This window comes from Lissotriton helveticus, chromosome 12, assembly GCF_964261635.1.
Source record: "Lissotriton helveticus chromosome 12, aLisHel1.1, whole genome shotgun sequence".
NCBI classification, from domain to species: Eukaryota; Metazoa; Chordata; class Amphibia; order Caudata; family Salamandridae; genus Lissotriton; species Lissotriton helveticus.
The window spans coordinates 629,815,866-629,831,178 of record NC_136073.1 but is presented as its reverse complement, the minus strand read 5'-3'; the positions used below and the strand labels follow the sequence as shown (position 1 = coordinate 629,831,178).

General features: G+C 46.0%; 1 protein-coding gene across 3 annotated transcripts in view; it reads right to left on the bottom strand.

Annotated features, from left to right (window-relative positions):
- Positions 1-15,313, bottom strand: part of RIPOR1 (RHO family interacting cell polarization regulator 1) — a 1,634,668-nt gene that overhangs the window by 588,525 nt on the left and 1,030,830 nt on the right. For all 3 annotated transcript variants that reach the window (XM_078671049.1, XM_078671050.1, XM_078671048.1), the window contains exon 11: positions 14,356-14,504. In XM_078671049.1, the coding sequence (XP_078527175.1) occupies positions 14,356-14,504 (149 nt within the window). The remainder of the gene's footprint in view (positions 1-14,355; positions 14,505-15,313) is intronic.

Sequence of the window (15,313 nt, the reverse complement as noted above, 5' to 3'; positions counted from 1 at the left end):
AAGTAAATGGGTTAAGGAAATCGATAGAAGGAATGGAGATGTCCAGAGGCTGTAGGACCGCTGGGACTACGCTATCCTAACTTTAGGTAAGTAATAGGAGGCCCACGGGACGCGGGTGCAGAGTGTGAACTCACACGTGGGATGCGTAACAACGTCTATGGACAGTACAGTTCAAGAAAAAGGTGAGTACGGACAATCCTGACTGGTTAGGACTAAAACGACTGTGAATCTAGACACTAGGAGAGTCAAGCTACCCTTGAGCACCGAAATGCTCTTGTTACCTCCCCACGGGCTGCGGGTGCATAGGTGCGAAGTCGTGTCGGGTTTCTGCGTTGAAGTCTATGGAGCCTGAAAGAAAAGATGCTGCAGGCGACCAGGAGGAAGATGTCCGGTGTGATCCAAGGGTGGATCAGAGATGCTGAAGACCTGAAAGCAGAGGGGACAATGTTCACAGTCACTAGCCAGTGACTGGAGTGGAACCAGGAAGGAACCAGATGTCGTTGTTGCGATCAGGTGAAGAGTGGACGCTTGTCTCTGCAGCCACGTGGACCAGGAGGTGTCTTCGACGACCAGGATGGAGGCACGAGCTGTCCCACGCAGGCTCTCGCTGTCGCGGGGTCGGATCCGGATTAGGAGTCAACAGGCCTTGGCAAAGGCAACCCACGCGGTGGGTGGAAACGGCGTCTGGAGTGGACCAGGAGGGTCCAGGGTGCTCCTCTTTTGGAAGGGAGCAAGGGCCAGTCTGGAGCAACCAGACCAGCAGTGTAGTTTTCAAAGTTCGTCGTCTAGGAGGTCACTAGCCAGCCGGCAAGTGACCAGACAACGCGTCGAGCAGCAAACAAGCAGAAGGGCCCCACGCAGATCTCGTGGAAGCTGGAGGGCTGATCTTTGGTGCAGGGGCTGCTCGGGGCTGGGGCTTCTCAATCCCCAAAGCACTTGGTCGAGTTTACCTCGGGAGTCGTGCTGGAAGCGAAGTGTAGTTTCTTTCAAGATGGCCGGTCCCACGTGTCTCGTCGCACCCACGGATCTCAGCTGTGCTGCAGATGTGAGTTGAGGTCGGAGAGGTCTGGGAATCCGGGTCTCGTCGGGCTCTGAAGTCTGGATCCTCGAGGGAAGACGACAAAGTGAAGCCGCTGGACGCTTGATGGTGCCTGCAGTTGCAGGGTGGACACTCCTTGCCCACAAGGGAGATTTCTTCAGTCTTCTGTGTAGAAAGTCGAAGTCCAGAGTTTCTTCTTGTAGAGTTTCAGTTCAGGATTAATCTAATCTGGAATGGGACCAGCTCCTACCTTTATTCTCCTAAAGGGGGCTGCACTAGTGACTAGGTTCCTCCCATGGGTGGGACCAGGAAGGGGGGTGGTTACACCCCCTATCCTTTGTCCGGTTTTCGCGCCAGAGCTGGGGCAGGGATGCCCCAGCAACTGGTTTGAACCGGTGTATGCACAGGGCACCTTGTGTGCCCCAGGCATGTCTCATTCCTTTCAGGCCTGTCCTACCCAATACACAAAATCCTGTCTGGGGTGGTGCTAGCACCTCCCAAGGCAGGAAACCCTTTGTCCAAGCCTCCCTCGCTGGAAGGACTCCCAGCAGCAGGAGGTCAGACTTGTGTCTGTGGTGGCAGCATCCATTTTGTGATGCCAAGGCTCGAGTTAACTTAAACCGGGGTTCACAGTTACATACATGTCGTGTCCCTCTAGAAGGGTGGAATGCTACCCCTGTCGCCAGAACTGGTGAGGGGGTAGTATTCCAATTCGTATGACACCTTACTCGACATGTTTTGATAATGCTATACCAAAGTTAGCATTCAACCGCGAGGATTATAATGCACTTAAGAGTATATGGTATAAAGAAAAATTAAGATAACACCATCACTGAGAACTTACTTTAAAGTTCAGCTAAAACAGAACTCGCACACCGTGGAGCAAGGACAGCTACCGATACAATCAACACCAGAACACCCTCTTCTAACTGAGAAAAAAAACGCGCCTCCCTCAGTATTATCTGACCCACAACAAAAATCACAAGCAATCTTAGACTACGAAAAAATACCTCCAGCTAGCAGTAAGAACAAGGCAGCACAAAATAACTTGGCTTTTTCGATAACCAGAGAAGCAGACAAGGAAGAAGAAGCTAATACCGCCTCCCTAGAGAGCATCATGGCAACCGGGGGCGCTAAAGACACTGGAACAGCAGAGATAAGGGAGGAAACAACAGATGATGAGACTGGGATGCCTGAGCTACAAAAAATGGGAGATGGTATTCCGAAAAGCCACACAGATCAATTCCTTGAGAAAATATGGACGGTGATGCGAGAGAAATTTACCATATCAGAAGCCAAGCAAGATAAAATTCAAGAAGCATGCGAGAAACTAGATAACAAACAACGCATTGGGAGATAAAGTGACGGCTATAGAGAGCTAAGTTGGCACCCTGAATAAGAAGGTGGAAAAAAACCAAAAGGAGATAAACTCCCTGAAGCAGGAGAGCAAAACGATGCATGGGAAGATGGAATCGCTTGAGAACCAAGCTAGAAAAAACAACATAAGGATATTAAATGTGCCAGAAAATCAAGAAGGTTCAGACATTAAAAAATATGTGGTGGAATTACTATCAGAGCATTTCCCATGGGCGGATAGAGCGTTGCTCGAAGAAAACATACAAAGAGCACACAGAGATCCATTCAGTAAGAACAAAGAGAGAAAAACACCAAGAAAAATACTTATTAACTTCAAAACCTATGTTTTAAAAGAAAAGATCCTGGGAGAGGCGCTGAAAAAGGGTAACTTTAACAAAGACAACTGGACCTTCAAAATTAGATCTGACATGTCGAAGGCCTCTCAAAACAGACAATGGGAGCTAGGGAACCTAATGCCAGAATTACAACAACTTGGCGCAACGGTTCAGATGAAGTTCCCTCCGTCATTAAGGATAATGTGGCGAAATAAAATGAGAAACATAAGGGACCCAGAAGAAGTAAAATCTCTTATAGAATTAATGCGAGAAAAAATCATGTCGGAAGAGCCGATAAGATAAAGAAGAAATCCTTTCTACCATATATTAGAGTTTTAGCTGCAGTGCAAAAAAAAAGCAGATTAATGGTGTACGGCGTTGTAGTAATAACTTTTAAACATATATATGTCAAGAGTCAGGGGTAAAGGGGTTGCAAAGGGTTAAGAAGATAACCCTAAGAAAAGAAGAAGGAGGCTTCCCCAGGGAGGGTGTAAACAAATCACTAAAAAGAAAACACAAAAAATGCACAAAACAGAACAAGGGTGGGGAGCAAAATAGGGAAAAAACGGAGAAAAAAATCCTCCAAAGTCGAAAAAGATGGAAAAATGAAAAGGAGCTGCCTACCTTACACAATAAGATAAACAGTATACGGGATTGGGACGTGTCAGGGAGAAACAGAGTAGATGGGGAGCACGAGTAAAAATGTTAAAATTCTCTCCTGGAATGTAAATGGTATGAGGACAAAAAGCAGGAGGAACAGAATTCTTGAGTACCTTAGAATATCAGAATGTGAAATAATTATACTACAGGAGACACATTTACTGAAAGAAGAGTGGGCCCAAATAATAAAAAAGAATCTAAGATGGGTAGACATATACATATGCACCACACAAGAATGTAATATTAAAGGGATAGTGATAATAATTAAAAAGTAACTTAAAGCTACCCTAGATTCGGAAGAAGTAGACTGTAAAGGGAGATGGGCAATAGCGAGCGTAAGGATTGAAAACAGCTCTTATACAATAGCAGGATATTACGGACCCAATTTAGACGACGCAGACCCCTTACGGAAACTCTACTCTCATCTATTACTAGCCACCACCCCAATAATCCTGGGAGGAGATTTTAACCTCGTAATGGATCCCAATATCGATAGGTCTCCCCCGGGCAGGCAGGCAAACTTACCGAAAATGAGGGAGTGGATTAGTATATACAAAAGAGACTTAGAACTGATAGACATTTGGAGGGAGAAAGGAGAAAAAAATCAGCCTTTTACATTGCACAACAAAAAACTAGGACATAGGTCGAGAATTTACTACTTCCTTATCGACCGAGATTTATCAGCGAGAGTAAAAAAACTAGTTCACCTACCGGCTCACTTATCAGACCACTCTGCTGTCCAACTAACACTCCAAGTAGAGACAACAAAAACTCAAAAAAGATTTACGGTAGAACGAGCCATACTACTAGATCAGCAAATTGTAAAGGAACTTAAAACAGAAACAGAAAATTTCTTTGAAAATAATAAAACCGGTACGACTAAACAGATCACTTGGGATACTTACAAAGCAGTACTAAGGGGAAAATTACTAAGTCTGGGTGCATATAAAAATAAAAAAATGAAGCGAGAGATAAAAGACCTGGAAAAGAGCATCTACTCCTTGGACACCGAATTAAAAGTAGAACAAGACACAAGCAGGAAAAAGGACCTGGAAAGAAAGAGACAAAGCCAGAAAGAAAAACTTGAAGATATACTAGAAGACAGAGTGCGTACAAAGTGGGAATCAAGCAAATTAATAAATCATGAATACGGCGAAGGTTGAGGAAAGTGGCTTGCGTGGAAACTAAAAACAGATCAAACCAGGAATAAAGTAAGGAGTATACATCAAGACGGCCAGGGGAACCAAAGTACAGACGAGAATAAAATCAGACAAGAGTTCAAGAAATTTTTCACAGAATTATACACGGAAGATACTAATCCTCTAGAAGGTCAGATTGACGAATACCTAGAAGCTATCCCATCTTTAGCCCTAACAGAAGAGGAAAAGGAAGAACTAAATAAACAAGCAGAAGGGCCCCACGCAGATCTCGTGGAAGCTGGAGGGCGGATCTTCGGTGCAGGGGCTGCTCGGGGCTGGGGCTTCTCAATCCCCAAAGCACTTGGTCGAGTTTACCTCGGGAGTCGTGCTGGAAGCGAAGTGCCGTTTCTTTCAAGATGGCCGGTCCCACGTGTCTCGTCGCACCCACGGATCTCAGCTGTGCTGCAGATGTGAGTTGAGGTCGGAGAGGTCTGGGAATCCGGGTCTCGTCGGGCTCTGAAGTCTGGATCCTCGAGGGAAGACGACAAAGTGAAGCCGATGGACGCTGGATGGTGCCTGCAGTTGCAGGGTGGACACTCCTTGCCCACAAGGGAGATTTCTTCAGTCTTCTGTGTAGAAAGTCGAAGTCCAGAGTTTCTTCTTGTAGAGTTTCAGTTCAGGATTAATCTAATCTGGAATGGGACCAGCTCCTACCTTTATTCTCCTAAAGGGGGCTGCACTAGTGACTAGGTCCCTCCCATGGGTGGGACCAGGAAGGGGGTGGTTACACCCCCTATCCTTTGTCCGGTTTTCGCGCCAGAGCTGGGGCAGGGATGCCCCAGCAACTGGTTTGAACCGGTGTATGCACAGGGCACCTTGTGTGCCCCAGGCATGTCTCATTCCTTTCAGGCCTGTCCTACCCAATACACAAAATCCTGTCTGGGGTGGTGCTAGCACCTCCCAAGGCAGGAAACCCTTTGTCTAAGCCTCCCTCGCTGGAAGGACTCCCAGCATCAAGAGGTCAGACTTGTGTCTGTGGTGGCAGCATCCATTTTGTGATGCCAAGGCTCGAGTTAACTTTAACCGGGGTTCACAGTTACATACATGTCGTGTCCCTCTAGAAGGGTGGAATGCTACCCTCATCGCCAGAACTGGCGAGGGGGTAGTATTCCAATTCTTATGACACCTTACTCGACATGTTTTGATAATGCTATACCAAAGTTAGCATTCAACCGCGAGGATTATAATGCACTTAAGAGTATATGGTATAGCGTTATCATGGAAACAGCTAAAGGACTTGGTTCCGAAAGCTGTAGACAGGCTCAGCTCATGCTAGAGCACCGTCTCACATAATTCCAAGCACTCTGCCTTCAGGATTGATAAGGCCTGCTATAGGAGTGACTTATAGGAGTATATGTGTCCATTTTGGGGTTAGATATAGGTATACTATATCTAAAGCAAAGGGTGATTACACCACCTTGCCCCAGCTGTCTTAGCAGCCAGTTGTGTCAGTTTTGGATGGCCGGCCAGGGGTGGCATAATACATGCTGCAGCCCCTGGTAGGCCCTGGGTACACCTATGCCCTGGGTACCTAACGTACACTGTACAGGGACTGATAAGGTGACTCAGTATCCAATTAGATATGTACCTAGGGTACATGGAGTCCATTTTAACAGAGAGAGCAGGAAGCCTGGGGTCCTGAATAGCAGGATCCCAGGCCAACTAAGTCAAAAACCAGCAAAACACTAGGCAAAAAGTTGGGGGTAACCATAGTCAGATATCCACCTTCCTACACCTGGCTCTTCAACAGACCCCCCCTGAGAGGGAGTCAGGTGTGACTTATACACGCTGATAGTGAACCCAAGCAAATGCAGTAGGTTTGCCATAGTCGGGAGGTGGGAGACAATAGTCTGGACCGAGCCCGCCTTCAACAGCCAGTCGTTGAGATAGGGGAAGACTGGAACCCAAGATTTCTGCAGATGAGCTGTTACCACCAAATTCACCTTAGTGAACACCCGAGGGCGGTTGGTGTGGGCAAAAGGGAGCACAGCGAACTGAAAATGCTCATGGCCCACTGTGAACTGCAGGTAACGCCTATCAGCAGGCAGGACGGGAATGTGGAAGTATGCGTCCCGCATGTCCAATGCCACCATCCAGTGTCCAGGGTGCAGAACAGACAGGACCTGAGCAAGCATGACCATCTTGGAAGGGTGCATGGCAAACAAGATGGCCGATTAGCAACTCTCTACGCCGGCTCTGCCGGCCCATATCTGAATATGTATTCATATCTTGCTTCCATCACTACATCCGACCAACAACATGGCTGCCAAGACATAATGGATGCCTGCCGAATGATTTGAGCCGAGGATACATGTGGAATGATTTGAGCCAACCTTGCGACTGATTCCCAGCCAGAAGCAGCCGTGAGAGAGAAGCCATGCTGGGATCTACCTATTACCTACAAGATGGCAGCCGCAAGGTGAAGGCCCTGTTGGACTGGAGGGACCTGACTGTGCCCAGAACACACCATTAATGGTGAGTTGTGACCAGCTCGATCCGTGTCTGAGCCATGGGTAGACCGGCGGGCAGCTGCCAGGACTCCAGCTGATGAGTCTCCACATCCCAGCCTGGCAAAGTGTTCCAATCCCTACGGCTGGGGAGGTGGGCGTGGCCTGTCAGTGGAGCCTGTGACGGCGGGGGGCAGGCGGGGCGGCTGACCCCGGCCCTTCCTGATTCCCCCTGGCTCTGATTGCTTCAGAGCGCTAGGGGCATGTCTCAAAGGGTGAGACGTCAGCAGGGGCCGAAGACTGAAGATTACATCGATGGAGGAAAGTTGAGGAGAGGAGTCGCATCCCAGGTGTTAGATTATGCTCATTGATGCTCTAGTAATGCCATGTATAAGCTAGAATTCGCTATGCCATTTTCTTGTTTGGGCTCCATTTTGTATGGTGTTCGAAACTAATCCTTCCCTGTTCCGAGAAATTCCCTTTGCTAAGTTTACTTTCTGTAATGAAAGACTGCTTGTGCTAGTGCATAGTTTTCCCTCGATAAGGAACCTCTTCCACTTGTCTGGCAGTTAGATCGTAGCACGAGCTAGAAAGTGTCCTGAACTGTGTAAGATAGGAGAATAAAAAACCTTTTTTTGTCTTTCGCTGTCCGGCCACATCTGTTTGGAAAATTCCACGGTGGCTGTGTTCTTAGCAAACCATGCAATGTACATAATGTATCTTCATGCTTACAATTCTTTAGTGCCCTCTGTAGTACTGTTGCGAGACTGTGCAGACGGAGCCCCGGTCTGAGCGTATACGAATAAGCCATTATTGATGTATATTCTCCACTGTTTCTCTGACTCTTCATTTGGTATGGAAGGCTGAGAGCTGGTCTGCGGTGACCCGGGTGGCCCCAAGTGGGTCACTTCCTTCATAGGCATCGTATCCTGTCGGTGAGACAACACTCGAGGAGGCCCAGAGCTACAGATAGCTGTGAGATGAGGGAGCAACTACTCAACGGAACTCTGTGTGGAGGAAGCTGACCACAGGAAGTGGACGGCGGCAACAATGAGGCCCACAGGTTAATGCGTTGTAAGAGACATGGAGAGGAGTGGCCTCTCTTGCTCGGGCCGGGCCACTGCAATAAGAAGGGCACAGAGCACCCACAAATGCCTTGTACACACACCCATAAAGGGGAACTCTGAGAGGCTACTGAGAAGAGACTGTTGATCTCTCCTTCCTTGGAGAGCCCTGACTGAGTGGGACCTGAGGCGAGTGCCAGGAGAGAAAACAGGCCTGACCACTCACTGTGAATACTGGGAAAGGCATTGAAGACCTGGTGTACCACCCTCGCGCCCTGCGGTTCGGATTGGTGGGGCAACCAGAGGGAGCACTGAGAATAAACATTTGTAGGGACAATTAGACGCCACTTGCCACTGGACCGGAGACCTTCTAGCTGAAATACATGAAACTCCACCCTGAGCCGGAGAGGCCTAGTACAGAGAGGTGGAAGGCCCTAATACACAGGGAACTGGGGCATCTGAAGAGGCAGGGGGACAGAGACTATGGAACGTATTCGCCAGTTGGAGTGAGTACTCTCAACACTCTCCTCTTGGGACAGAGAGAGGTGAAAGGGGACAATAGTAAAGAACAGCACCTGGAAACGCTCACCACGCCACAGCCAAAACAAGATGCAGTCACAGGTTTGACCTGCAGAGGGATGGTGAACCTGGCTGCAGCTCCTGACGGGGAGGAAACTAACCACGGGAGGGAGATACCCTGCTCGTTCCCCCTAGACCCTCACGGACTTAAGCACCACCGGACTCACTACCATACCAGCACACACAGCAATTGGGTGTCTCCCCTACACTTAACCCAAATATGGCCAAAGATAAAGAACCTAAGTTACAGAGGCTGTGCAAGATGGACAGATACAAGGAGAAAATCTGCCCCCTATACCGGATAACGCAACGCTTTTGCAGGCCATATACGCTTCGAGACACCCTGGAGGGAAATATAGTTAAGGTACGCTTGGAGGTCACCTTACTTCGCCAAGACCTTCATAACATATCGGAAAGAGTGGCGTAGGATGTGACCCATACCACGCGCAAGGAAGTCCTCAAACTACGCACAACCCTGAAAGATGTGGCATGGAGAGACGATGATGCTGAAAATTGAGCGAGAAGAAACATCCTCTGTTTCGCTGGACTTTTAGAGGGGTCTGAGGGCCTGGATAAAGGGGCAATCCTGGGAGGATGGTTGAAGGACTCCCTCCCAGTAGCACAATTCTCATCTTGTTTTGTGATAGAATGGGCGCATAGGGCTCTCAGCGCCAAACCAGCAGTAGTGACACCACTGCGAATACTTCTCACCCGCTTCCTTAATTACCAGTACAGAGACTTGATCTTGAGCGAAGTGAGGCAGATAAGAGAGATTTGATATGCCCAGGCAAAAATAATGGTATCTCCTGACTATTCAAGGGAAGTGCAAAAACAAAGGATCACCTTTGATTCAGTTAAAACAAAACTCAGAGCAATGAACATACAGTATATGCTCTTATTCCCAGCTAAACTCAGTCATCTTTGAGGACAGGCCAATCTTCTTCCAGCCCCCGGAAGAGACCTGGCCATGCACAGAAGAACAGCCCTCAGCAGACTGGCAGACCAGAGGGGCATTGAACCATTAATGATTCACAGCGAGGGGCACAACCTAAGTCACAACGGATCGGAAAAGGCAATGAGAGATTCAAGCAAGTATTAAGTAGAAGAAAATTGGCCTATCCTCAGACATAGAGAGAGGTGCACACACACAAGCGTAAGCAGGAAACTACATGTACATCACAGGGAGGTATTCAACACAGACCTATCCGATAATGTCCAGTCCTCTGAATCGGAGCAGGAACATTCACTATTGACTTCAATTATCAACATGGAAACAGGAATGCCGATACACACACACCCGGAACCCAACGTGGGCTCACAGCTTGACGGGAGAACTGTTTGGTTGATATGCAGACCTGGTGGAACCCGGCAGTGGAGGTGGAGACGGACAGAGCCTCTAAAGGGTCTGGAGCCACAAAGAGGAGCTGTTGCTAACCTTATTAAGTTGTTTATCTGTTTGTTTTTCTTCCCTACAGCTAACTGGGAAGTTTCTAGAGTTCTAGGGGGGCTTAAGGGTTTAGATACCGGGAAAGGGTAGGCGACAGACCTCTCTGACCTAACCACAACACAGTTATCATGTTGACGAGTAGAAGTAAGTGTATGGGGGAGGGGGCGAGGGTGGGGGTAGGGGCCAGGTGTTGAAGAAGGGGAACATGCTATTGGTACGAGTGGACCAACATTGACAGACACATCAACTTAGAAACTGTCAGGACTACATCACAAGACCAGAAATCATTATATCATCCAAATGAGTGGAGCGACTGCAACTGAACAGAGCAAATATTCCATGCTATCATGGAACGTTCATGGGTTAGGGAGCAAACTTAAATGAGGCCTAGTCGCTGCCTACCTTAAAAGGTTGAAGCTCTATGTAATACTCTTACAAGAAACACATTGGAGGAGCACACAATGTAGATTCTTGGGAAGGGGCGCCAACAAAACATTGGCATACAGGGTATTTATGACAGGTTCCCGCTAGGTAACAATTTTGATTAGGAAAACATCCCCACTCACGGTAGAACAAATATGGGCAAACCCTAACGGGACTTACGTAGCAGTGAAAAGAAAATGGGGCTGACGAGACGTAATCCTGATTAGTGTTTATGCTCCCATGCGCCTACAGACCCGAACGATGGACAGACTCATATTGTAGGGGGAGATTTCAATGATGTGGTAGACCCTGCAATGGACCGTACAAATCCTGGTACATTCCCTCAGAATAGCTCTGAAGAGATTCATGACAACCTTGGGACTGTCAGACCTGTGGCACCGACGTCATCCGATGGCCCAAATATTTTCATTCTACTCTGGTGCGCACAAGGTATTCTCTAGGCTCGATTACATTTTTGCCCCAGCAGGGGAGGTGGAGGCGATAGATAGGGAACACTACTTTGCCAGGGGTCTTTCAGACTACACCCCATTAAGGCTCACTCTTGGAAAACACACTTGAAGATGCGGCGACGAGTGGAAACACAACTCGTGGGAACTGCGGGATGAAAGATTGGCCTGAGAAATTAAAGTAGACACAGAATTATAATTTAAGGAGAACGTTACTTCAGTGCCCTCTGCGGTTACACCTTGGGAGGCTAACAAGAAGGTCCTCAGAGACAGAGAGCAAAATACAATAGTGTATAAGAAACAATGGGAAAACAGAGACATTGAGGAGATGGAGGCACACTTGCTCCAGTTGGAGAGTCAGCCTGGGGCATCTACAGACCCCTCAAAGTTACATACCACTGCAATTCTCCCTTAAAAAATGTCAAATACTAGCAGAACAAAAGGCTAACACTGCAATCAAGGCCATACCTGCGACTTTATGGTGCCAGAGACACAGCAGGGAGATTGCTGGCATGGCTGAGCAGGACAGAAGCTGAGGCACGATGAGTGACCGCTATAGTGACTGTCGGCAGTACAGTATGTGTAACACCCAGGGAGCCTATAAATTAGTTCACTTGATATTATACAGCTTTCTACAAAGTGTGCCCATTGGTGGAAACACCCCAAATTGAAACCTACCTTACAGTGGTTAAAGTCCCAATATTGACTATGGAGGTCTTCCAGACATTAAAGGAAGACATTACAATTGCAGACGTATAGACAGCTATAGAAGGCCTCAAACCCGGGGAAACCCCTTGGCCCCAATGGTATAGCAGGGGAATTTTTCAATAGAAATGCTGGTATCCTGCGTCCTAATCAAACTCTTGCGGAGGCTAAAGAAAATGGTGCACTTCCGCATGATCTCAGGAATGCGGTGACTGTGGTGATCCATAAAGCGGGTAAACCCTCAATAAATTGTAGCTCCTACCGTCTTATATACGAAAATCCTAGCCTTAATCCTTGTCACCAGGCTATTGCAAGTTATAACCACTCTTACCCACCATGATTAACCATCCTTCATGTTATCCTTTATGTTATGTTATACTTTATTTATTTATTTGAAAGTTTTATATAGCGCGAACCAGACCCTTGCGGGTATCAGAGCGCTTTACAAGGTAAGTGTTTTAGTTACATAAATTCAAAGTCAATAACATAAGGTTCAATGCTGATCAATGATAGTATAAACATCCTATCATAGATACATGGGTATAAGGTACATAACACAACGTTCAATGTATATCAAGCAAAATATATATACAGTATCCAGGAAACTGGGCTGGACAGTAGACATTATAAGGTTCCATGTGGAAGATACGTTGGGTAGCATAATAACAGTAGTCCATGCTCAAGTGAATTTAGCCATGAGAAGCGATTTCACTTCTCTTTTGAAAGATGCTGTTGAGGGATTAAGTCTAGTTTCTGGGGGTATAGCATTAAATATTCTGGGCGCCATCCCTGAAAATGTTAGAGGAATGCACTCCCTAATGAGAGGAATATCCATTATTACAATCTAATTGACATGGTCAAAATATTGAAAGAAGGGAAAATAGGTTATATAATTGTGGCACCCTAGGTGCAGTCCTCATTAAGATACAAATACAAATCTACTGATTATGCCCATAGGCGCAGTAGATGACAACCTGGGCGTATGATTTGGCTGAGTGGGCAATACCTTGAGAAAGGGCAGATACAACCCATGACTATAAACTGACAGAAGACTTGGTGGATTAAAAGGCAATGAAACAGAGGATATAGTAAACAAATTTAGATGCCAGACCACCCTGAGCAGTGGGTCCGTTGAGAGAACTTAATCAGGAGAAAGGAACAGGCGAGGATGGAAAGGTAGAATGGGGAAATGTCTGGGCCTGTCAAGGGCACATTTATGGATGCATTGGGAGAATGGTGGGGGTTGCATGTCATTGAGAATGCAAAAGGAAAAGAATGATACACAGACATATTGCCAAAAAAGTATTAAACTGTGATGCGAATTGTGCTTGAGAAACTGTTTACTTATTTAATTTATTTGTAAAGAGCAACTGACACCCAGGGGTTTCCAGTACTAGTGAGCTAAAAACAAAAAACTTTGGGGCAGTAAAAGCAAAGTAACATCAACAAAAGGTTTTTGGTGCACGTGTTAAGGCTACATGGTTGCTCAGAGTCCTTATACTCAATGGGGTTGCACTTCACAATTTTGGAATCAGGCGAAGAAGCCTGTGGTCCCAAGTAGTACCTTATTTGCACACAATACCGAGAATAGCTCGAGGTGAGCACAGTGCAAGGTGCAGGTAGAAGTGTAAGGAACTAAGTGGTTCCTAGAATCAGATTTTTCAAGGTGCTATAAACCTGTTGGGCAATGCAGACCTAAAACTGTACTCATAGCTCAAATGCAGGCAATGATCATATTGATGTGCTAATCTTAAAAAACTGTTTTAGATCGCCGCCAGTTTTTGTTACTAAAAGTTGTAGAACATTGATTATAAGATAAAATAATACATTATAAGGTGCAGATTTAAGTACTAACATATTGCAAGGGTGTCTTATAAGTTTTCACATCTACCTTCAAGTCTGTATATTATCACTGACAGAAATGATATTGGCTATGATCACTCCATGTATAAGCTTATTGTATCTTGTATCCACATGCCATGTACCCAACAATGAATCAAACAAACTATGTATGGTTTCAAGTTGTTACCTATGGCAGTAATGACTTCGTAACTGTTTTACACACTCTCCAATTGTCAGATACTTGCATTTCAACGTTGCTTACTGGACTTTGCTAGAGACTCGATGTCAGATATTCATTCATGAATTTAGATTGAGGTTACCTACTAACCTTCCAATTACACTTTCCACTTTTGTATGCTGCACAAGACTTTAGTTGGGAGGGGGGTGTTGGATTGCTGCTGTAAAATAAGTGAGGAGCTTGATTTATGGTGGCAACAAAAAATCCTGTTTTCTAGAGAAGTCCTAATAACACCGATGGATTCTGCTCAAGATTTATCACTTTCTCCAGATTCAGGGGTATTTTCCATTACCTAGCAACTCTCAATCAGGGTCTTGATGTAAAATCTAAACCCTGGTCAAAAGATAGTGCTTGTTTTTCTGTTTCCAGGAGCTTTGGATATTGATGATGCAGACATTTACTAATTCTTCAACACTAGGATGTCCAGTTTGCCTTTTTTAAGTGCAGCCTACATATAGGGCCCTTATTAAAAGCACGGAATCTACTGCAGGAGGATCATTTCTGGTTTAGCCCCACCTCCAAACCCACTGTGCTGCACAACAAGTGTCACTTACTTCCAGTTCACCTCAAGGCTAAGCTTGATGGTCCCAAGGTCATTGATATCCACAGCAACCACCTGAGGGAGCGCAGCAAAGAGATCCTTGGTTTCACAGGCGACATTGCCCACCAACACATGACTAGCAAGACTCTTTAGCTCTGTTACCTGCAATAAATGAAGCATGGAAAGGGGCATTCAATTCTTAATAACTTTGTAATACTTTTAAACATAACTCACAGTGAGGAACACACAGAATCATTAAAATACTGCTTTTCGTTACTCGCTTTTCCCACGTCTCCTCCTGCTTGAATGCTCCCCACTCTCCTTTTGTTTCTATTTATTCCCTTGCAAGAAAGAAATATAATGTACCCAACAACTATAAACCTCTATCCATTGAAATTCATAAATCCACAGAGAGAGTATGTGATTGAGAACATCTCTTGTTCCTCATAACAATATCCATACCATGTAACACAATTCCAATGTGGCAGAGTTGATTATCTATCAAACAAACATTAGGGATGGTGAAATATAAGCAGTTTGTGATACATATTGCTCAGTATTTATACCCAAATAGTACATCAGATCACAGAGGAGGAGTATCCGATCTACTGTCTACAGCAGTGATACTCAAAGTACGGCCTGACCCCGCTGCTGTCATCTGTGCGGCCCTCGGTCACACCACAGACTGTATGTGCGGCCCCTGGGAACATGTTTGTGAGTACTCATGGTCTACAGAGCTACTTCCCAAATATTTATGATGACAGGCTCACCATCTCTAGTGGTTCTCGGTACACATGCAGCCAGTACACCATCAGACTATAGATTAAGGAGTGTTTAAAAAAAAAAAAAACGGCAGCATGCTTTTTCAATTTAGATACCCAGAATTTAAAACAACATTACCACATCCATCAGGGCCACCCAAATATGCTCCAATTGTTATGTTATGTTAGATGGGTTTTGTTAAGCGCACA